Source organism: Canis aureus, chromosome 16, assembly GCF_053574225.1.
Source record: "Canis aureus isolate CA01 chromosome 16, VMU_Caureus_v.1.0, whole genome shotgun sequence".
NCBI lineage: Eukaryota > Metazoa > Chordata > Mammalia > Carnivora > Canidae > Canis > Canis aureus.
This window is the reverse complement of record NC_135626.1, coordinates 37,453,278-37,475,232: the sequence shown is the minus strand read 5'-3', so window position 1 is coordinate 37,475,232 and position 21,955 is coordinate 37,453,278. Positions and strand designations below refer to the sequence as shown.

The following is a 21,955-nucleotide window of genomic DNA, read 5'->3' as shown; positions in this document are numbered from 1 at the left end:
GAGATACTATCAGCCCCCAGTTCAAATGTTGGCTCTTCCCTGCCCCTCCTCATGCAGTCAACTCCTAGAGCTGCTCCCATCCTCCCTAATTCCTCTGGGACCACTGTGTCCTCCTGGCCCCTGGCACTTCCCACATATCAGCAGTTTCCCCTACAGATGCCCTACTCTGGGCCTCCCTCATTCATATCCATCAGGCATAAGCTAACGCAGACCCCATGCTCATTTATACCTCCCCAGCTGAAGAACCAGTGAAGACTCCCTATTGTCCACTGGATCAAGATCAAAGGCTCCAGTGCAGCCATCAATAGCCCTCTGCCTCCTGCCCTGGGCTTCACCCTCCCCACTGCCAAGCTCAGGAAGGAGGAAGGGGGTGGGTCTGTTCTCTCTTGACACTCACACCGTTCTTTGGGATTTTGGAAAATGCTATCATTCCCAGCCTGGACTGCCTTCTTGTCCACCTGCCCACTCCCATTCATCCTTCAAAGATTCCAACACTCAAGCTTCCCACTTGCTCCAGCCCTCAGCATCTTCTCCTTCCTCATCACAGTCTGGTCCTTGATGAGAGATCAGCCTTTTCTCATGGCTACTATCCCACATATCATGTCTCGCCACTTCCTCCCCAAGGGCAGGAAGACTGGCATGTATCACATAAGGTTTCACAATATGTGACTTGTGGGACTTCATTGCCCAGATTCATGGCCTTCCACATCTTTCTCAGCAGAGCCCCTTTTGTTGAACAGAATTATCCATGAAAACCCAATATGAAAATAATTGACATTAAAAGAAAAATTAACAACGCAGATTACTCTAGTTCAAACAAGGAAGGGGGGAGGCGGTACTCTGACCTGTTCCAGGCCTCCCACAGCTCCTCTGGGGAAGATGGTTTGAGAAACACTGGCCTTGCTGCAAATACTTTTGTTATTTTCTTTTTCCACACTGAAATATGTTTTTGGCTTTTCTTCCAGCTTTACTGAGATGTAACTGACATGTAACCTGCTGCGAGTTCATAAGTGTGGCTGTCACATTCCTTCCCGAGCTGGCTGTGTCACACCCCACCAGCCCCTCCTCTTCCCGTGTTGTAACCGCTCAAAGTGCTGGCTGCTCCAGAAAATACCACATGCTCGCCTTCTAAGCCAGGGGTCTGCAAACCATAACCTGTAGGTCAAGTCCAGCCAGCTGTCTGGTTTTGTATGACCCTTGAGCTAAGAATGGTTTTTACACGTTTAAAAGGCTGGGAAGAAGAAGAAGGAGGAGGAGGCAGAGGAGAAGGAGACCGCATGATGGTAACCAATGTCTAAAGCATTTGCAACCTGGCCCTTTACAGAGAAGGTGAGTTGACTACTGGCTGCACCTCTGCCCTGGCCATTCCTTCCACCTGGAATGTGCCTACCTACCCAGCTTTCACTGACACTGGGGAACTCTATTCATCCTCAAGGCCTCAAAACCTATTACCTGCAAGCCTCCACCTCAGGGATCCCCAGTCATGACTGTGTCTGTCTCTCAGGCTTCAGCTGGGGTGATGGCCATCCGTGGGACTAGCCTGCCTGGGCAGGTCCTGTCTCACCCATCTGGATGCCCTGGCCCACTGCCAGGCACATCACAGGGTCTGATGAACACAACAGACACACATACCACCTTGCCCCCACCTCCACTCCTGCTTTCAGACTCCCCAGCTGCACCCACCTCATCCTGTAGGTTGATGTCACCGGGCCCACGGTTGAGCTGCTCCTGCAGGCTGGACACCACTGCATTGTTGCCTGGCACTCGGTAAATGCCCGTGGACTCCAGCCCCCGTGCCTCCACAATGCGACAGCACGCAGCCACAATCAGGGGGACCCTCTGGGGACACAGGCAGGGCAGACATGTTAGGAAGGTAAAGGGCAGGCCAGAAGAGGCGGAAAGGCCAAGACGGGAGCAGCAAAAGGCCAGAGCTGCTACCCAGAGCCCCGTGCAGGGGCATAAAAGGCCACTGTCTCCAGTTCAGGGGCTGGAAGTAACACCAGAGCCTCGCCAAGGTCTGCAGAGGACTACCACCCAAGGGTCAGGAATTCTGGGTTCTGCCTCAGCTCCACAGTTCCCTCTCTGAGTGCCCTCCGACCACTGTGTCTCTAAGATGAGCTGGAGAGCTGGTTCCAAAGTCCCTCACAGCTCTGTGCCTTGGTCTCCCCCATTAACCGCTGGCTCTGGAGTGTAGCGGGGGACTCACCTGGTTCTCGATGGCTGGCTGGCACTCCTCCAGCCGGACCCCAAATGCCCGAGGAGCTGCCTTCTTGTTTTTCTTGATAATGTTGATGCCCCAAGGGGTTTTAGGAGTGGCAGCACTGTCATCTGGGGAGAGGGGGGGAGGCAGAAAAAGCCAGGCTGAGCTAGGGGCAGGGGGAGGAGTAGCAGCCACACCAGGTCACACACACCTCATCCCATGCTTGGACGTATGGGGACTCCATCAAGAGGCGACTGAAATGATGAGGGCTGATGGGAAATTATATCCCAAGGGATAGCCTAAGAGATGAGGGTGTGTATTCCTGACAAGACAGCCTCAGGGTAATGTAAGGACTTCTATATGGTCTCAAGGGCTAAAACAACAAGGTGAGAGCCAGAGATTCTGGTACAACCAAAGAAAGAACTTTCTAGTAGCCCAAAGTGTATAAAGATGGAAAAGGCTGCCTCCAGAGAGAATGAGCCTTTAGCTCCTGAAGGATGACACAAACAGAGACTTGGAGTCTACCCAGCTAGGATGTCATGGGGGGGAAGTCAGGTTCTAGGCCCTTCCAGCCTTGAGACTGGGAGCCCGCAGACCCTCAGAGGCACACATCCACAGGCATGCACGCACACACACACACACACACGAGCCCTTGGCACACAGGCCAATCCACGGGGCTGACCCCCTCCCCATCTTCCCACACGCATGCACACACACACATTATCCCCTCAGCAGCCACCTTCATACCCTTGTTTCCTGCAGGCTGGTCCTGAGTCCGGAGGCCACGTGCAGCACTCTGTTTGAGGAACTCAGACTTGAGGCCCCCCAGGCCACGAGAGATTTTTGGGGAGGAATCAGCTTTGGGCGCAGAGCTATGGCTGTGTAGGAAAAGGGGAAGAGAAGTCTTCATCTGGGGTGACCCAGTGTGCTGCCTGCCCCAGCCTCCTACCACTTTGGACCTCCCCTCCGTCCCTGAAGCAATGAGTTTGATGCCCCTGCCATCCTGCCTGCCCCCTGCAGAGGCTGCCCTCAGGCCTGGAGGTGGGCCAGGAGGATGACCTCTGTTTGGAGTGTCCCTGCCCTATGGCCAGGACCACTTAGGAGAGCCGGGCCTCACCTTACTTTGCGATAATCATTAAGCTTCTTGCTGATCAGAGCTTGGTTGGCACAGCCGGGGTCCTGGAGGAGAGGAAAGAAAAAGCAGACCCCATCAGTGCCCACAATCAGCCAACTCAGGTCTCACCCCTGGTCCCTGCCTCGGCTTTGCCTCCCCTCTCCTCCATCTGCCAGCTGGAGGGCTCACACCCTGGAGTGAGAAAGACCAGGGCTGGACTCCTGAGCACCCCCTCACCAGCTGTGTGACCTAGGGTAATCCACTAGCCTCTCTGAGCCTCAGTCTCACCCACAGTAGCAAAGGAGAGAATATGGCAACCTCAGGGTTGGGGTGCATAACTATGCATCTGGCACTGATCACATTCCTGGCAAGGCACTGAGGAGGCACCCCATGACCGGCAGCTATTGCAATAATGAAGGTCACTTGAGACCACCCCCCCCCCCCGCCCCCGACTGTGCCCTGCTGGGAACAGCCTCAGCCAGGAGCCCCTAGAGCAGGAGCCACAGTTTCCAGGTACTTTCCTCCTTACAGTAAGGAAAGACAATGTCCTGAGGGAAAGCAGAGCCTGGTTCAGTGAGAGCATATGCCTCCCCTCAGTGAGAGGGCCTGTGGCTATGTACTAGTGTCCCTCTCCCCGTGGCCAGAGCAGGTGCACACCTGGACCAGGGCGCAGGCCCACCATCCTCATGGTAGAGACCAGCCCCTGAGCCCAGGACCCCCACATGACTTTGTGCGGAGACAACATGGTGCAGACACTTGGTGGGGAGGGCAAGGGGAGGCAGACAACCTCCCAGCCCAAGCTCCTGGTGTGAGGCTGCAGCTGCCCAAGAGGGGGCGCCATTTAAAAATTACACCGAAATCCCTGCCAAAGCCTTTGGCTCAACCACTACAGCTTGCTGCCAAAGGCCAATCCTCTTGGCCTCCTCCCAAGGTCAATGTGTTCATGCCCTGCTGACAGGCCAGGCCTGTCAGAAGTGCCAGCCACAGTTCTGGCACGGGGGCACCTCATTCTGTAATACACTCCAGAAGAAACCTCTGCTTCCTGAACCCCAACTTGAGGTTGGCCTGGAGCTGACCTGTCTGTGCCAGAGCCTGCCCAAGGCAGTAATAATAATTAATAATGATAATAATAATAATTAGTGTCATTCCTCCAGTTATTATTGTTCCTGCAAGCCAGGGAACACTGAGGATGCCAGGTGCTCTGTGAGCCACTGCCTGCATTTTTCTCTTCACACCAAAGCCCAGGTGGGTACAGCTACAAGGTGTACTCCTGTTAGCCCATTTTCTGGCTGAGGGAACTGAGGCTCAGAGCGGCAAAGCGAGGTGCACTGGCAGGTGAGGAGCGGCCCTGGCTCCCCACCCTCCCGGCTGATCCCCGCCCCGGCCCGGGTGGGCGGCCGGGCCCTCACCTCGCCCTCGGCCCTGCTGTTCTCTCGGATCGCTCTGATCCAGCCCAGCATGTCATCCCGGTCCTCAGCCTGAAAGAGATATTCACAGAAGTCAGCGGTGGTCAGCCGGAACACGTGCCTCCTCTTGGTCTCGCTGTAGGAGATGTCCACCAGGCAGGAGCCGATGCAGACGGGCGCCGCCTCGTCCTCACCTGCGACGGCCGCCGCCGCCCCCGCCGCCGCCGGCCCGGGCTCCCGCCGCTCCTTGCTCAGCGAGAGCGAGCGCGCCCGCAGCGCGGCGTACACCCGCTTCCACTGGCGCAGGCCGCCGCCCGCTTTCTGCAGGGAGACACGGGGGAGGGGGAGACACGGGCGCGTGAGAGGCCGGCCCGCCCCGCCCCCACAGCCCGAGGGGGCTCTAGGAGCCGTGGGCGGCCACAGCCGGGGGCCCCCACTCCTGCCCAGCCCCTGCCCTGCTGGACCCCCCACCTATTACGGTTCTCAGTGCCCCCTGCCCCCGTGTCCCCAGTCGTCCTTGAATACCAGCGTCAGCAGCGTCTGGCGGCGGCACTGCCATCCCCAGGCCACGCTGCCCCCTGCGCAGCTCTAGCGCAGAGCTGTCCGCCGCACCTGCTCTCCCCACTCTGGCCGCTGGCTCAAGCCTCTGCTGAGTATCCCGGCGGAAGAGGCTCACAAGGTCAGCCAGGACGCCCATGTTACCCAAGCCAGTGGCAGCTTCTCCGTCCTTCTCGGCTCTTTCTTAACCCCTCTGAGGCATGTGACCCAGCCTGACACTCCTTCCTTCTCTAAACCCTCTCTTGGCACCTGGGACCCCAGGGTCCCTGTTTTTCCTCCTAAAATCCCACTGGCTCCTTCTTGGTCTCCTCCATTGGTTCCCTTCCCCGCAACATCCTCTTGCCAGCCATTCTCGATGGAGGCGAACCGGTGCCCAGGGGACATTAGTCTGGAGACGTTTTCAGGTGTCACACCTGGGCAAGTGCTATGACATCTAGTGGGTAGAGAGGCCAAGGATGCTGCTAAACATCCCCTGATGTCCAAGACAGCCCCCTACAACATAGAATCGTCTGGCCCCCCATGGCACTACAGCTGATGTTGAGACCCTGCCCTAAAGCACGGGGTGGCGCTCCAGACCTCTATCCTGGGTTCCCCTTTCCATCCATGCCTCTACTCTGATGTCATCCACAGCTGTGGCTTTAAATCCCATCTGTCTGCTGACTCACAAATGTATCCCTGGTCTGGCACCCCCCCCACACCCCAGCCACAGTGCTGCACCCCCCACTGCCTGCCCAGTGTCCCCACTTGCATTCCCATAGGCACTCTGCACACTACTTGCTCACCATGGGGCACTTGGTTTGTGTCATCAAACTTGTTCTCCACAGCAGCCCCCCCTCCAACTCCTCCAGCTCAGTAAATCCACCCAGTGGTCCAGAAACCTGGGGGTTGCCCTTCACCCCTCCCTTTTCCTTACCCTTGACATCCAACCCATCACAAAGTCACAGCTGCTCTGCTTCCAAAATATCACCTGTCTCCATCCTTCTTGCTCTCTACCACCTTGCCCATGCCACCAACGCTTCTTACCTGGGCAACTACACAAACCTTCCCAGTCCCCACCCTTGCCTCCTGTAATCCACTCTCCACCCAGCAGCTGCGGCCACCATGTTTTTAAGTAATCTCTGCACCCAACTTGGAGCTCAAACTCATGACCCTGAGACCAAGAGTTGCACGTTCTATGGGATGAGCCAGCCAGGTGTGCCGCGGCCACCATTTTAAAATGTAAATGAGATTGTGTCTCTCCCCTGCTTAGCACCCTCTCAGTGGGCTCCTGCTGCCCCCAGAATCAAATCCAAGAATTTCTGTGTCCCTCCCCCTCCAAACTCAACTTCTCCACCGACTTCTTTCTCACTATATCACGACACAGGGGCCTTCTCTGTGAACAAACCAACCATCCCCTGCTAGGGACCTTGCTCTCTCTGTTCCTTCTGCCCAGAGTCTCTTCTCTTGCTTCTCCATGTGGCCTCCCTCTTGCCCTTTAGGTTTGCTCAAATGTCACAAACATCACCTCCTCAGCGAGGTCTTCTCTGACCATTTTTTTTCTAACAGCAGCTTCCCCACTACCTCCAAATTTAAAGGCAATCATGTGGGCAGCCCTGGTGGCCCAGTGGTTTAGCGCCGCCTTCGGCCCAGGGTGTGATCCTGGAGACCCGGGACTGAGTCCCACGTCAGGCTCCCAGCATGGAGCCTGCTTCTCCCTCTGCCTGTGTCTCTGCCTCTCTCTCTCTCTCTCTCTCTGTGTGTCTCTCATGAATAAATAAATAAAATCATATATATATATATATATATATACACATAAAGGCAATCATGTCACCCAGTTCATTTTCCCTGAGTGCTTACTGCAACCTCCAGTTATACTAGTTGCGGATCTCTCCAGTAAATGGAAAGCTCTTGGGAGCTTGTCTCTCCTCTCACATCCACACCCAAGAGCCGTAGAGCAGCCACAGGCATAGGGTAAGTGGTCATCAATATTCACTGAATAAATGAATTAATCATTCCCAGAGCACACTAAGGGCAGGAGCTCCATCTCCCTCATCAGATGGAGGGCTCCCTTCCTTGGGCTGGTGGCCTACCTGCTCCTCCTCCCCCAACACGGGCCTCTGCCCTCAGAACAAACCAGGTGAGGAAACTCCATGGCTGGCAGGGAACACAGCCACATCTGGCCATGAGCCCTGCCCACCACCGCAGACCTGCTGGACCCAGAGAGGATCGTCAGAGCAGGAGACGGCATGGTCCTCCAGGGGATTTTTTAATGTCAGGGTGAGGTGCTGGCAAGGTACCCCTTTGAGACCAAGCCAGCTAGATGACCTTGGACAAGTCGGTCCCCTGGCATCAGTGTTCCCTATTGGTAAAATGAAAAGTGAACTAGCTGGTCTCAAAGGTTACATCCAGCTCAAATGCTGGGTCTGTGACTGCAGGGACTTGTCTTGTCACAACCATGCACACCCCCCCGCCCCCGCCCGCTGCCCAGTAGTGAACAGCCTCTGAAAGAGGAGGCTGGGGTTACCCAGGAGAGGCCAGATTTGCTAGAGTGGACAACATCTGTCTGGCAATCAGTTTCCTGGACAGACTAAGGGCCTGAAGCTAACCTAAGGAACCCTCTCCTAACTCCTGGGCCACAGCATCTAGGGGATAAGTGAAATCGGGTCCTGACCAAGCCAGGAGTGGAAGCCTCTGTCCTTTGGAACTGGTCAGTGAGCAGGAAGGGGCCAGCTCCTCTCCCTGCCTGGGAGACACTGGTAGGGCTGCCAGGAGCCATCCACAGCTGGGGGACAGGATACCTGCAGGCAAGAGTCAGCAGCTCTCCCCAGGCCCTCAGAGGGGCTCAAACTTCAGGCTGGAAGGGTTTGCCCACCCTGGCTGCCCTTCCTCAGCTCCCACAGCTGGCTCCTGCTGCTCCTCCTAGGCAACCCCTCCTGCCATCCTGCTGGCTTTCCTTCTTGGTCTGCGTTCCTCACTCCCTCTCAAGGTGTAGCTGGGCTCTTGCCTTCTCCCTCAGTGCTCCCCAACCCATGGAGGCAGAGGCCCATGCACACCTGGATGGACTCCCTCCTGAGTGCCATGCCTCCGGAGCTTCTGTTCCCAGGACACCTCCCCTGGGATACATCCCAGGGCCCTTGGACTCCACAAGTTGCCATATGAACCCTTGGCTTTCTCTCACCAAACCTGCCCCTCCTGTGCCCTATGGCTCAGGGGAAGGCTCCATCATCCCCACAGCCATCATCTGCCTCCTCCACCCCCTCTCACCTCCTGGCCATCAGCAAGCCCAGGACATCCCTCCCTTAATCTCTCCAAATTGTCCCTTCCCTTCAGCCCCATGCCACAACCTTGGTCAGGGCCCCCACCCTGGCTCACCTGGACAACAGCAGTGGTGTTGTCTTCTCCTGTCACAGACATGACTCTTGCCTCCTAGGCTTACATACCTCTCACCCCCATTGAAACCCCTGCAAAGGCTTGCTGTGAGTGATGAGGTCCCACGAGGAGGCGCCTGATTCCCCACCTCGGCTTCCACCTCGCAGCCTGGCTTGCAGCCACCCAGCATGCCCTCTGTTCTCCCAGACTATCCAGGAGGACATCTCTGCTGTCAGAGCACTCCTTGCCCTCCCTGCTTTGTGGATTCTCACGCACCCTTCAAGTCATAGCCTCCTGGACATCATTCTGCACCCCACCGAGGCTGGGATCACCTACTGCATGCTGCTCTGCTCTTCCACCATAACAGCCATGTACCGGCAACTATTATGCACCATGTGCTTTCTCTGCTTATCCTGAGCCCCAGCAGGGCAGGACTGGTCTGGCTCCCTCTCTACAAAATACCGAGAACCTTGACCTCAAATCGGGAACACGGCAGGCACTCAGTCATTTCACGGACTGGACGAAGGCATGGATGAATGAAGCCGCCCCGCCTGGCCTACCCAGCTCACTTCACCTCACACCAGTCCAGGGCACAGGATAACCTCGTCCCCATCTTACAGATTGGAAAAGTGAGGCACAGAGGTTAAGGGGGCTACCCAAAGCTTTATGCTGGCCAAAGTGGCTGGGCAGGAACTCCAAAATTGTCTGACTTCAAAGCTTATGTTCTTTCTCCAGGTACAAGACCCCTAGAAGGCAAGGCAGGAAATTCGAATCACAGCCAGAGCATAGCTTCCTGGGTACACTTTTTGTGGGCCTGGCTACACTTTTGCTCAGGTCAACTTGTTTGATCCTCAGCAACAGATGTATGTGCTGGGGGCTGTCATTAGCTCTATTTACAGATGAGGAAACTGAGTCATAGGCAGCTGAGTCACCCAAGCTCTCCCAGCAATGCATGATGCAGTCAAGGGCCAAGCCCAGGTTTATGCTAACCGCTCTCCTCAGTCCTGCCTGGGCTGTGTCTCTTCCTTCCTCCTCAGCCACAGCATGGTCTGGAACCAGGGCTTCAGACTCAGGGGCCCCGCCCTCTCAATTTGGGATCCTGTTGGTCTCCCTCTGCCACCCTCGGGCCCAGCCATTTTCATCGCTCACCTGGATCACTGTGGTGGCTCTTAATTGGTCTTCTGGCCTCCAGTCGGGCCCTCTCTAACTCATTCCCCAGGAAGCCAAATGAAAGAGGCCCCGGGAGCTTTCAATTGCTTTAGGATAAAGACTAAAAGCTCTGCTGGCCCTGCAAAACCCTGAAAAGTGGAACCTCTGCATTCTTCTGGGGTCTCAGCTCCCCTAAGAGAATCACCCTGGCCTTGCCCCTTCATTTTCCAAGAGCCCCCATAGCCGTTCTTGGGGTGATCTGCCAACCAAAGATTACTGTGGGATGGTTCTGTCAGAATTCCAGGCACAATTTGACCGGACCCATCCCACAGCAGAGACCATCTCTCTGGTTAACCTCTGTTTCAGGAGTTCTTTAGGTCCCCCAGGAAACTCTTCCTGACATCTAGCTTTCAACCCCTCATGCTACAGGCTTAGCTGGTTCTCTCTGGCTCCAGAGGCTGTGGGATAGGTGTAGACGCTGAAGAGTTCCGCCAGAGATGGCTTCCATCCACCTCTATCTCATTCTGGCAACTACCTTACCTTCCCCTTCTTGGTGAGGACCTGCTTATAATACAACCAGCCTTCTCTCCTGATATCACTGAAGGTTGCATCCGAGAGGTCAGAGGTGGAGTGTCGCTTAGAGGGAGCATCGGCATCTTCAGAAGTGCCCCAGCTATCCAAGGACTGTGGTGAGACAACAGAGGGCAACTTAGGGTGACTCCCACAGTGCCAGCATGCCAGGAGCCCCATGGACCTCACACAGTCACACAGGCCTGGGATATGCCTGTGGTACGCTCTGCTATGCTGTGTGGCTTCACGGGCCCCACATGCCCTTTCTGAACCACTGTGCTGAGGTCATGGGACGTATGTGCCAAGGAAACCAGAAAGGAGGAAAGGCCATGCCGACCACATGCCTCATCACACTAGAAAAGCCAATCTGGAACCTCCTGTCATTTTACAGACTTGAAGAAACTAAGGAAACAGAGGAAGTGATTGTGTCAACATGGAGTTAAATAAACAGAGGAAGTAGAAACATCAACAGAGGCTGAGTTAGTGGAGCAGGTAGTCATGTCCACAAGGAGTTAAACAGAGGAAGTGATAGTGTCAACAAGACTCCAGCAACAGAAGTGACAGGTCAAGGGAGAGTTAAGTAAGCAGAGGAAGTGATAAGGAATAAGGCAGGTGACAATGTCCTCAAGGTGTCAAATGAACCAAAGATACTGAAGGTATGAAATCAAAATGGCTTTTCCAGTCCATCTGCAATCACAGAGTGAAGGCCATTTCAGAACTGACCCTAGGGGCACCCAGGTGGCTCAGTGGTTGAGCATCTGCCTTTGGCTTGGGTCGTGATCCCAGGGTCCTGGGATGGAGTTCCACATCGGGCCCCCCGCAGGGAGCCTGCTTCTCCCTCTGCCTATGTCTCTGCCTCTCTCTCTGTATCTTTCATGAATAAATTTAAAAAACAACAACAACAACAACGAACTGACCCTGTGTGGTCCCCAGGGGTGGAGCCTGGGAACTCCAGCCCATCCATCACTCTCAATGCTGTGTCCCCCTCCTTTCCAGTGTCCCCTTGTCCCCTGAAGACACCACGCAGTTACTGCCCAATGCTGCACAGGGAAGGCAGTTTTAGGGACCCACGGGAACAAGCAAGCCAAATGAAATCCCTGTCCTCAGGGAGCTTACATTCTAGCTGGGAGACAGGCAAGCAAGGAGACAGATGTATGCATGGTATCCCATGAGGAGTGCTAAGGAAAAAAGCCTAGGTGGCGAAAAGAGGTATGAAATGTCAGGGGTGAAGACTTGAAATCTCAGAAAAAACCTGAAGAAAGTAACAAAGTGAGTCACATGGCTATGGAGGGGTGTGTGTGGAAAGGACATTCTCGATGGGAGAAAGACAAGGGCTGAGGCCTTGGGTGGGAGGGTGCAGGTGTCTTTAGGTGATGACAGAGAGCCCCCATGGCTGACGTGAGGGGGGTCGGGCACAGCAGGGGGAAGGGAGACAGGAGCCAGAGTGTACCACTTCTGGTCAGGGGTGTCACTCCAAGACTGGACTTCGGAGCTGAAGCATTGGTCACTTCCAGCACCCCCGCCCAACATTGTTGCTCTCACACACACTCACCACTCACCCCGTCAGTGAAGAAGCTTCGCAGCATCCGCAGGCTGGGTACCCGGTTTGGCAGGCGCCTGGGAAGTGAGAACTGAGTGTGAGGGATATAGGAAGCGCAGCTGGGACTTCCCCCCCAAGTCCCAAGGCTCAGAAGCCTTCCCGGGAGGGAACTCATTGGCCTGGAGGACAGCAGAGCCAAATGTCCCATCACAGCCCAGTTGGGGTGGCTGGGATGCTCACACCCTGTCCTCACCTCAGAGCCCTGCCCTCTTCCCGGAAGGTGTTGAGCCCATCGTCACAGGACTTGGAGCGCTCGGTGGTGATGGCCAGAAGGTAGGAGGAGCGGCGGCCGGCCTTGATGCTACCTGCAAAGCCGCCCACATTGGGCCACAAGGTCAGCAGGGTGGTGGGGCAGGGACTTCCCTGGAGCCCTCCCGTCTGGCAGGGCCAGGAGGTGACTTTACCCATGGGGCCCTGGGGTAGCAGAAGCCAGCAGGAAGAGGCCAGACATCAGGCAGCAGGCCCCGCAGAGACCTCTGAGGGCCAAGCAGCCAGGGACAGGATGGGCTGGGATTCAGGGAGCACTCACTGCAGTCCTGGGAGTAATGGCGGCCGAGAGCAAAGGTGAAGGTTGGGGAGGATGGGCTGGTGCCCAGGACAGGGGCTGAATTCATGGCGCTGGAGACCACAGCAGAGGCAGGGACGTGCTTGGCTTGGAGGTCAATGCTGGGGCTGGTGGGTTCATCTGCAAGCAGAGGGAGTGCTGGCAAAAGGTGGCAGAAAGCTAAGCCTGCCTGCCTCCCACCCCCAGCCTCATGTCCAGGACCAGATCACATTCCCAGGGCCCTGCTGGCAATATGCCCATGGCCAAGGGTCCCCACCCTCCTAGACTGTGGGCATGGAGGCTCAGTCCCCCTCCCCCTTCACACTGAGGTGACCCAGGCATGAGATTGACCCACCCTCCCTAGACTGGGCTTCTAGACTGAGAGTCTCTTGAGGATAAAGACCATCTCGTCCATCGGTTGGGGGTTCCTTGAGGGTAGGTGCTATGTTTCTCCCTCAGACTAGGAACAATTTGAAAATAAAGGCTTCACCTCTCATCTGAGCGAGCTCGGTGCTCTGGTTCCTAGACCAGGAACTTACTAAAGGCTGTGTCTGCCTACTCAGACCAAAGGCTGGCCAGGGAAGGTCAGGGCTGGGTCTCCCCTCCCTGGTCTGGCCTCTTCTCCCTCACTCCCATGACTACACATAGGGTGAGCTCACCATGCTCAGCTGTAGGCACCATCTCTCGGCTCCTGGCTCCCAGTCTCATGATCTTGCATCTGGTCTTTCTCTCAAGCCCCTACACCCAGCCCAGCCCATCCTGCACCCTCATGACACAGTAGCAAACCCTAAGCCTTTTCCTGCCCTATTCTCATTCCCAATATGGAGGGGAGGCACAACCCTCTAGCTAGGCCAGAAACCTGGGAATCACCTGTCCTCTTCCTTACCCAACATCTGTTTCCCTGGCAGCAAACTTTCAGTGCCTCCTCTGCTCTCAGGATAAAGTCCAAACTCCCCCAGAGAATGACACGGCCCCTCTGATGACCTGGAAGGGCAGCCTGCCTCTCTCACTTCAGAGTCTTGGTATATTCTATTCTCTTCCTTGATAGTCTCCCCCTGACTAACTCCTTCTCATCCTTCAAATCTTAGCTCTAATCTCCTTTCTTCAAGATTCTCTCCTTGGCTACCACGCCTCAATTTGGCCATGTCACCCTTCTCTGTCTCCTAGAGTTTCCTGTACTTCCATCACACACACATCATGGCGTTGTTCTTGTCTGATCATCTGTTCCCGCTGCTGGACCACACACTCCAGGAGAGCACGGAACCTCGCACAGTGCCTAACACAAATATTTGTTGGATGAATGGATGGATGGAGGGTGGATGGAAGGAACAAGGAGTGAAAGGAACAAAGGAAGGATAGAAAAAAGAAAGAATGGAAGGAAGAAATGAATGGACAAAGGGAGGAGGGAGAAAGAAAGGGAGGAGGAAAGAAGATAAATGATGAGGTGGGTGGGTGGGTGGGCAAAAGGAAGAAGGGAGGGAAAGAAGCGAGGCAAGACAGAAGGAAAAATAAAAACAGAGCTGAAGAGAAAGAGGGAGAGAGCGAGAGAAGGAAGAAGAGAAGGGAGGGAGGGAAGACGGCTGGGGGAGAAACGAACAGGAGAAAGGATGACAGGATACAAGACAGCACAGAAGGATGGATGGATGGATGGATGGACAAATGGATGGATGGACAGAGAAACAGACTGATCCTAACAGCGCTCAACCCAGGTTTCACCCGTGTGACAGGTGGGTGGGGTACAACAGGGCACAAATGACCAAATCTCCCAAGCCCCCTGTACCATCACTCACCAATGAAGGGGATGGAAGCCAGAGAATCTTCGGTAGTGGCCAAAGGGGCCATCTTCCTGCCCAAGCGTTCCACGCGCCCACTGGTCTCTGGCTCTGGGGACTCTTCACCAAACCCAAGGTTCATCTGTCTTGCAGGGGGCAGCTGGACCTTGCGGCCCGTGGGAGGCTTTTGCCTCAGGACCACCTCGTCGCGGCGATCCTCAGTGGGAGGCTCCAGAGCCCGGGTGCCAGGTTCTGGGCGGACAACCCTTGGTGGTTCGGAGGCCTCCGGTGGGAATGATGCTGGGGACTGGGCCAAGTTGAAGGTGGGTAGCCCCCCAAATGGTGAGTCCCGGAAGGAGAGTGCATGCAGGAGGCCAGTCCGGCGCTGGAATGATGGACTGTAGCTCCGGTATCCAATGTACCCAATGTCGTCCAGGCCTTGCAGACCAGGCGGGGGTGGGGCCTGGGGTGCGGGAAGGTCCCTGGGTGGGCAGGCAGAGGTGTGGGCAGACGGACGCTGGGAAGCCCAGCCACAGCGCTCAAAACGGGGTGATACCAGTGCTCCTGGCCCCAGTGCCTCAGCTGAGCGGGTGGCCCGGCTCAAGTAGTCGTCTGAGCGAGCTCGGTGCCAGCCTTCCTGGCCCAACTGGCTCAAGGCACCCTGGGAGGTGGAGCAGGGCCATGGGTGGTGGGCAGTCACTTCCTCTAACCGGTCCTGGGAGGCACTGCGGGCCCGGGGGGGCATGGCAGGGCACCGTCTCTCCCCCGCCCTGCGGGGTACCTGGTTTGACAGCCAGTGTGACAAGGCCTGTTGGCACTCCAGTCTGCTGGGGGGCACCCGGCTGCCAGGCTCAGGGAAGGCACGGGGCATCCGGGGCTCCGGGGGGAGGCGGGGGAAGGCACCAGGGCTGGGGCGGGGCTGGCTCATCCCCGAGGAAGAGTTGTCCAGATGGGAACGGGTGGTGGAAGGGACGCGGGGCCCCGGGTCGCTCCAGGCAGCAGGACTCCGGGGGTCACTGGGCAGTGCTGAGAGGGGCTCAGGCACCATAGTGGCCCAGGTGGAGACCCGGGCTGGCGGGGCATAAGTCTTGCGAGGGTAGCAGATTGGGGGTGGCTCTGGGATGCTCCGGGCCTCTCCAGAATACGGCTCGTTCCCCTTCAGGTAGGCGTCCTGGGAGTAGGCCTGACCGGGGACACAAAGGCAGGTGAGCAGGGTGAGACAAGTCCCACAAAGCAGGGCTACAGCAGCCGTGGGAGATCAGGACCCTGGGGAAGGGGACTGAGGGAACAGACCAAGCAGGGGAGCCCTGAGTGGGTGGGGGAAGGAGGGCATGCTCCACAGAGAGTCAAGTGGAAGGAAGGGAGAGAACAAAGAAATTAGAGGCCTTTGGGAGTCTCTCTGTCATACATACACACACACACACACACACACACACACAAACACTCTCTTTCACTGGAGAAAGAGCCAGGATTTCTCTAAGACTTATGACAAGGACTGCCTTTAGCCACAAACATTCCGACATCTGTTTTCTGGGGTCCTTCCCCCACACTGGCCTCAGCTGCCTCCTTGCTTCCTGACATCCAACAGTACCCACAGTCCCTCTAGCAGAGCTGGGAAACCCCACCAGAGACCAGTCTAGGTGGCCAGAGACAGAAAAAAGCCGACTAAGGGGTGTGTCCACAGTGGGGTGGGCTGGGAAAGCCCAGCTGTCCCTCTGTCCCTCCCCCCCGACAGGGAGCTGGGGCCTGGCTCCTGGGCCTCTGGAGTGAGGAGAAACTTGCCCACCTCTTGCTCCCTCTAGGCCAGGCTTAGGGGAGGGGCCAGACTGCCTAAGGGGCCCTGGGCCACCTCCTGCCACCCCAGGCCTGGAATCTGGCCCTGGGAGCTGAGGCTGACGCTGCATTGCTGAGGAGTGACAGGCCCAGTGCCCAGGCCCAGCCAAAAAAGGAGGCAGCCCCCAGGGACCGCGGCCTTGTGGCCCTGGCCTGGCCTGGCCCATGGGTGCGCAGGGGCCTATTGCAGGGTGAAGTATCAAAGGCTGGGAGGGTGAAACACACAAACACACTCACACATGCGCAAGCGCGTGCATGTGCCACACCACAAGGAGATACCGGAAAATACACACCCAAAGACACACACACACAACGAAACACAATGAGACACACACACACACAAATAACTATACCTCCAGTCCCAGGCACACACATCATGTGCTGAAGACAAGTTAGACCACACCCCCACACACACACACACACACACTCAGCCCCCTCCAGACCCACACACCCAGTCGGCAACACTCACATACCTCTCCCTCCTGCCATCCTGCCGGCTCCCCAGGCTCCCCGCATCAAGGCGGTGGCGGTGGCGGCGCCAGCATCTCGGCCAGCCTTCGGCCTCCCAGGCTCCTCCGGGCTAACCCCCACTGACCACTGTGCTGGCCTAGCCTCCGTTCCCCCCCACACCCCCAGTCTGGGCTCCCAGCGCCTGCCCTCCGCCCCCACCGGCGCTCGTGCTCGAGCGCTCGCTCGCGCGCGCTCGCACACTCTCTCTCTCTCTCTCTCTCTCTCTCTCTGCTGGCGGGAGGAGGAGGAGGGAGGGGAAGATGGGTGTGGAGGGGCCTCGCCGCGTCGGCGGTGGCGTCAGCAGCTGCCGAGGCCCCATTGGCCCCCAGCTTTGGCTCCCAACCACAGGAATGCCTGGGCCCCACCCTCGGGCTGGCCCAGGGTGGGGGGTGGCAGCGGAGGGCCCCAGATGCTAACATCTGGGGCTGCCTTCCCACCTCGATCTCAAACCTCTCAAATCTCTAGAAAAGAGCTCAAGGCTGCTGCTCTGTCCCCACCCCTGTCCTCCTCCAGCGCTGGCTGGCGGTCACTCCCTCATTGCTTGCCTCGCCTCCGCCTGGGGAAGCATACCCACAGGGCCTTTGAGACTTGCGGAGTTTGGGAGGTTTGCGAGTTGAGTTCGTTCATCTCTCTGGGCCTCCAGCCTTACCTCCCCCTCCCCAGGAAGGACAAGGGGGACAATCCAGGTCAGAGGGCGGAGGTTCCCAGAAGGGCTCCGTGCCAGGCATGGCACTGTGATTACAGTGATTATGAGAGTGTGTCCAGGGCAGAAGCCAGCACGGCGGCTCCCAGGGCCTCCTGGGTTTGGCCCTCAGCCTCCCCCCCAGGGGCCTGTGACCTTGGGGGCAAGCAAGCTGGCATCTGACTGAGACCCATGAGATCAGGAAACTGGACACTGGGCAGAGAGGACTGCCCTGGGCTCTGGGCCAGGACTGAGGTTGGGGTGCACAGAGACAGCATGTGTGTGTGCACATGTACGTGTGTGTCTCAGGGCACAGAGCATGTGGGACAGACAGATATACATGTTAGTGCTGGGTACCGGCTCTGTGTGTGGTGGCCCAGGGCAAGTTCTGGGTGTGCTGATGCACCCAGGTGCGGGAAGGGGCATCTGGAGTGTGTATCACCATAGTGTAAGTTTTGGTTACTGGGCTGACATGTTGGGCCGGAGCATGCTGTGATGTCCGTGGGCATACGTGCCATGACAACAGAGAGTATCTAATATCAGCGAGTTTTCATGTTGTGGTAAGAAGTAAGAGTCCGTGTGTTTTGACACCTCATGGTATATTGTGGGGAATTGAGACACTGAGGAACACGTTGTGCTATTTTGAGGTTTGTGTATGGTGATGCTTCAGTATGTGTGGGTATGTGCCTGTGCGCAGCACTGAGAGATTGTTTGTGTCATGGCACGTGACTGGTATGATATAGCTGGTTTACTGCATGTTATCACGTCCTGTAGTGTAGGGTGTGCTGGATGAAGGGTAGGTGCTGTGAGGTTATGTTGTGTGACTGTGTATCTAGCATGTTCTGCTAGCGTACCAAGTGGTTCATGGTATATTATATGAACAAAAGCACTTGAAGGTGGAGTGGGGTAGGGTGGGGTGGAATGTGCTGTGTGTGTGTATACGTGTGTACGTGTGGACACATCTACAGGAGACATGCTCACTCAGGGCCAGGCAGGGAGGGGGTGTGGAGAACAGGCTCATGGGAGCCGACAAGGACATGCCAGTCTGGCAGGGCCCGCTGGGCCACCTCCTTCCAGATACCCTGGCAAGAATCCTGCCTGCCAAGGCCAGAGCCTCCCCCTCCCCCAGCATAGAGCAGCCCTGAATGAAGCAACAACCAGCCCCAGCCCAGGGATGGGCCTGGCATCCCCAGTTGGGCAATAGTGGGTTGGTGCTGCACCCCCTACACTCTTCTTTGCCTCCCAAAGTGTCCAGTGTAGAAGGGAGGCCCAAGAAGAAGGGCTGTATCCTGCCCACAGGCCCCAGGGCCCTCCACCTCAGATAGCAGGGCAGGACTCACCAGCTGGAGGATATCCTCGTCCTTGGGCATGATGGAGAGCTCCAGAGTATCATCGCTACAGAGACAGGGCAGGGGGTCAGGCCAGGCTGAGGCAACAGGGTCTGGGAGAACAGGGATCCTGGTCGCCAGGGCACCCCCAGGGTCAAGGGGGTGAGGTGCAGGGACTCAGTAAGTAGGCTGGGAGCTATTACAGGAGAAGGGAGGCAGGGGGCGCTCACCTATTCTGGATCAGAGCTATGACCTGGGAGTAGGTCTTCCCAATGACGCTCTCCCCATTCACCTTCACCAGCCGGTCCCCTGGAGAAGAAGGGCAGGGTCACACGTGAGCAGGCAAAGGGGCAGCAGTAGCTTCTCCTGAGAACCCCTGTCTCAGGTATGGATGATGGTACCAGGACAGGCGCTTCCCCAACACCCAGATCTGAGAATCCTATCCTTAACCAGAAGTACAACCAGAGAAGTACAATGAGCTGGGCCACTGGGACAGCTCACCTGTGCGAAGCCCCGCTCTATGGGCAGGGCCATCATCCTTCACGTTCTTGACAAAGATGGTATCCATGGGCTCCAGGCGGTGGTGCCGGGGGGAGGGTCCTGGTGAGCATCAGCCAGGTTAGCTGGGGGTGGCCGCTGAAGGTCACACGCACAGCTATACACACAGGGGACACACACTCAGAGAATGATCACACTCACACAGACACAAACATGGGTCCACACATTCACAGAGACAGGGATGCATTTGGAGGAGACAAAGAGACACAACCCTGGGAGAACAAAAACCCATGTGGACGAAAACCTCCACGGACATATCAAAGTCACTCCTCAGATACCTCTCACGTCTTAGCACTCTGCCAGAAAGGAGACTTATAAGGAAGGACACATGTGGGCCTTGCCCTCCTGCAGCTGCCCAGCCAGTGGAGCGGACACCCACACATGCAGAACGTCCACGCCCACGGACCTGGGGGAGCCGTAGAAAGGCCCTGCAGCTCCCAGACAATCAATCCCCACACCTCCCACCCTCCCCCTTCCCCAAGGTCAAGGGGGCTCTAAGCAGAGGCCTAAAGATCCTGAGATGGACGCTTTCCTCCATGCGACATCACATGACACCCCGGCAATCATCCTCTGCTGCTGTCTCCATCAGAGAAATGGGCCTATTCTAGGTCAGCTGGCTCTTGCCCTCACCCCCATGGGCCTCTGTGATGGGGACTCGGGAAGACAGTGTTGCCATGGCTTCCCAGCAGAAGCTCCAGTGGCACAAAAAGAAGGCTGCCCGTCTTAAATACCCTGGGTGGCAGAAAGGGGCCCTCTGGCTTAGCAAGGGTGACAGCCAGGGGAGTTAGGCCCACATCTGAAAAGATAAAGACTTCAAGGCTCCCCTTATACCCAAAAGAACCCCAGTGTCTCTGTCCCTGAGGACAGTCATTGGTCAGTTTCTTCCTACCACTAGCCCCCAGGCTCTGCAACCCTGTCTGTGCCTCAGTCTAGGCTGGGAGTAACTTCCAGGGGCAGGGGCCAGGTCTTAGAAAGGCCTCTGCTCTCCAGAGTGCCACCCCGAGTGTGAAATGGACAGGCCCAGAGGGAGAGAAATGTGAGAAAAGAAAAGTAGGATCGAGAGAGAGAGAGAGAGAGAGAGAGAGAGAGAGATTGAGAGAGAGAGAGAAAGAGAGAGCGCAGATATCCAGAGTAGACACAGAAAAAAGATGGAAAAAACAGTCAGGGCCGAGGTTTGGGGGTGAGGGACAATAAAATCCAGGCTGATTTGGGGTAGAGGGGGAGGACAGGCCCCAGCTCAGCCCCAGCCTTAGCACCCATCCTCACCACTCCTTACCTCCTCCTCCTCCTCCTCCTCCTCCTCGGCCTCCATTCTCTTCCTCCTGTGGGGGACAGAGAGGTAGGTGTGGGGCCTCTATCCAGCGATCAGCAGCAACACCCAGGCGGGCCCCTCAAGCTCCCCCACCCAGCAGCCTCCCTCTTATCTTCCTGCAACTAGCCCAGGACCCAGAAGGCGCGGGAGGGGTGTCAGCGGGGACATCGAGCCCCAAGCAATCTTCCCCAGTAACATGAACCCTCTCTCATGACTGCTGATCCCACAGCCTTGTATCTCAGCCATCTGAAAGCCCCCAATTCAATGGGGGGACCCACGACCCCTTCCCTTGAGGAGCTCAAAGCCCGATGGAGGAGGTTCCAAACATGCTAACTCACAGAGAGAATTCAGGCAGACACAGATAAGCAGGCAGGACAAGTGCAAACAGTGGCTATCAGCTCATAGAGAATGGAAGGGAAGGCCTGATTAGCACCCCTCTGGGGGAGGGGATTTTAAGGCAAGTTTGGGGAGGGAGGGGGAGGGCGTTGTGGGGGAGGGAAGGGGGTATGCAGGCACTGGGTGGGAGAAAGAAGCAAGCAATTGTGGGGTTGGATCAGCTGAGCTGAAGGAGAAAGAAAGCAACACCAGCAAGTGACAGAAGCCAGACTAAAGCATCCGGGTGTGAAAGGAGAGAAAGAGGGACCCGGTGAAGGTTCCTGGGTGGGAGAGAGCAGATGAGAAATGCCAGTTAGGGAAAAGGAGTCTAGCATCTAGCAGGGCTAAGAAATGGAGTCCAGGAGCCCTACTAGGGAGGCCTTAGGGATCATCCCAGTAGTTAGAGGGAGAGGACTGGATTTGGGGAGGAAACAGAAATGAGAGAAAGAGAAGAAGGTCAGAGAGACAGGACAGGGTAGCAGGATGTGGTACATTAGAGCTGGATGCGATGTCTGCTGTCATCTTATCTACTACTCTCCTGCAGACCATCCATTCTACAGCAGATGACGGGGTGTGACTTGTCCAAGGCCACTCAGGGACGGTAGCAGAACCAGGGCTGAAACCCAGGACTCTTTGGCACCCCAGCCGGGACACAAAGGCTGCTGGGCACTGCTGGAGAGCAGTCCCTTGGCCCCTGCCCTCCCCACATGGAGTGCGTGCCTGCTGATGTGAGCTGACAGCAGAGTGAGCTGGTGGCAGAGGCAGATGGATGCATTTAGATGGCTGAGCTCCCTGCGGGCTCCCAGCCCTGGGCAGTTTCTGGAAACGGGATGGAGCCTGTCCCTGCCCTGCCCTGCCCTGCCTAGTGTTTTCCAGCACCCCACAGGAGCGAGGTCTCTCTGAGACAGGTCCACCACCCAGCCTAGACCACTCGGGCTGCTTCTGCCCCAGTCACCCCTCAGCAAGGTCCCCTGAGAGAAGGTAGCCGGGGCCAGGCAGGAGGGACGTTCTGGAGTAAAAGAAAGGAAGGACTGGAGGTTCCAGGGCAGGGACCCAGGACGCTGGGGTCTTCGGGCTTCAAGGCTGGGGGGTTGGG

At 56.8% G+C, this 21,955-nt stretch overlaps 1 protein-coding gene across 1 annotated transcript in view; it reads right to left on the bottom strand.

The window, feature by feature from the left end:
* Positions 1-21,955, bottom strand: part of ARHGAP23 (Rho GTPase activating protein 23) — a 72,534-nt gene that overhangs the window by 23,136 nt on the left and 27,443 nt on the right. The window contains exons 3-16 of the mRNA XM_077852988.1: positions 20,449-20,494; positions 19,116-19,214; positions 18,845-18,923; positions 18,627-18,681; positions 14,280-15,444; positions 12,475-12,630; positions 12,139-12,250; positions 11,905-11,962; positions 10,316-10,459; positions 4,724-5,041; positions 3,318-3,379; positions 2,948-3,078; positions 2,207-2,328; positions 1,684-1,839 (exon numbers count right to left, since the gene is read on the bottom strand). Coding sequence (XP_077709114.1) covers positions 1,684-1,839; positions 2,207-2,328; positions 2,948-3,078; positions 3,318-3,379; positions 4,724-5,041; positions 10,316-10,459; positions 11,905-11,962; positions 12,139-12,250; positions 12,475-12,630; positions 14,280-15,444; positions 18,627-18,681; positions 18,845-18,923; positions 19,116-19,214; positions 20,449-20,494 — 2,703 coding nt within the window. The remainder of the gene's footprint in view (positions 1-1,683; positions 1,840-2,206; positions 2,329-2,947; positions 3,079-3,317; positions 3,380-4,723; positions 5,042-10,315; positions 10,460-11,904; positions 11,963-12,138; positions 12,251-12,474; positions 12,631-14,279; positions 15,445-18,626; positions 18,682-18,844; positions 18,924-19,115; positions 19,215-20,448; positions 20,495-21,955) is intronic.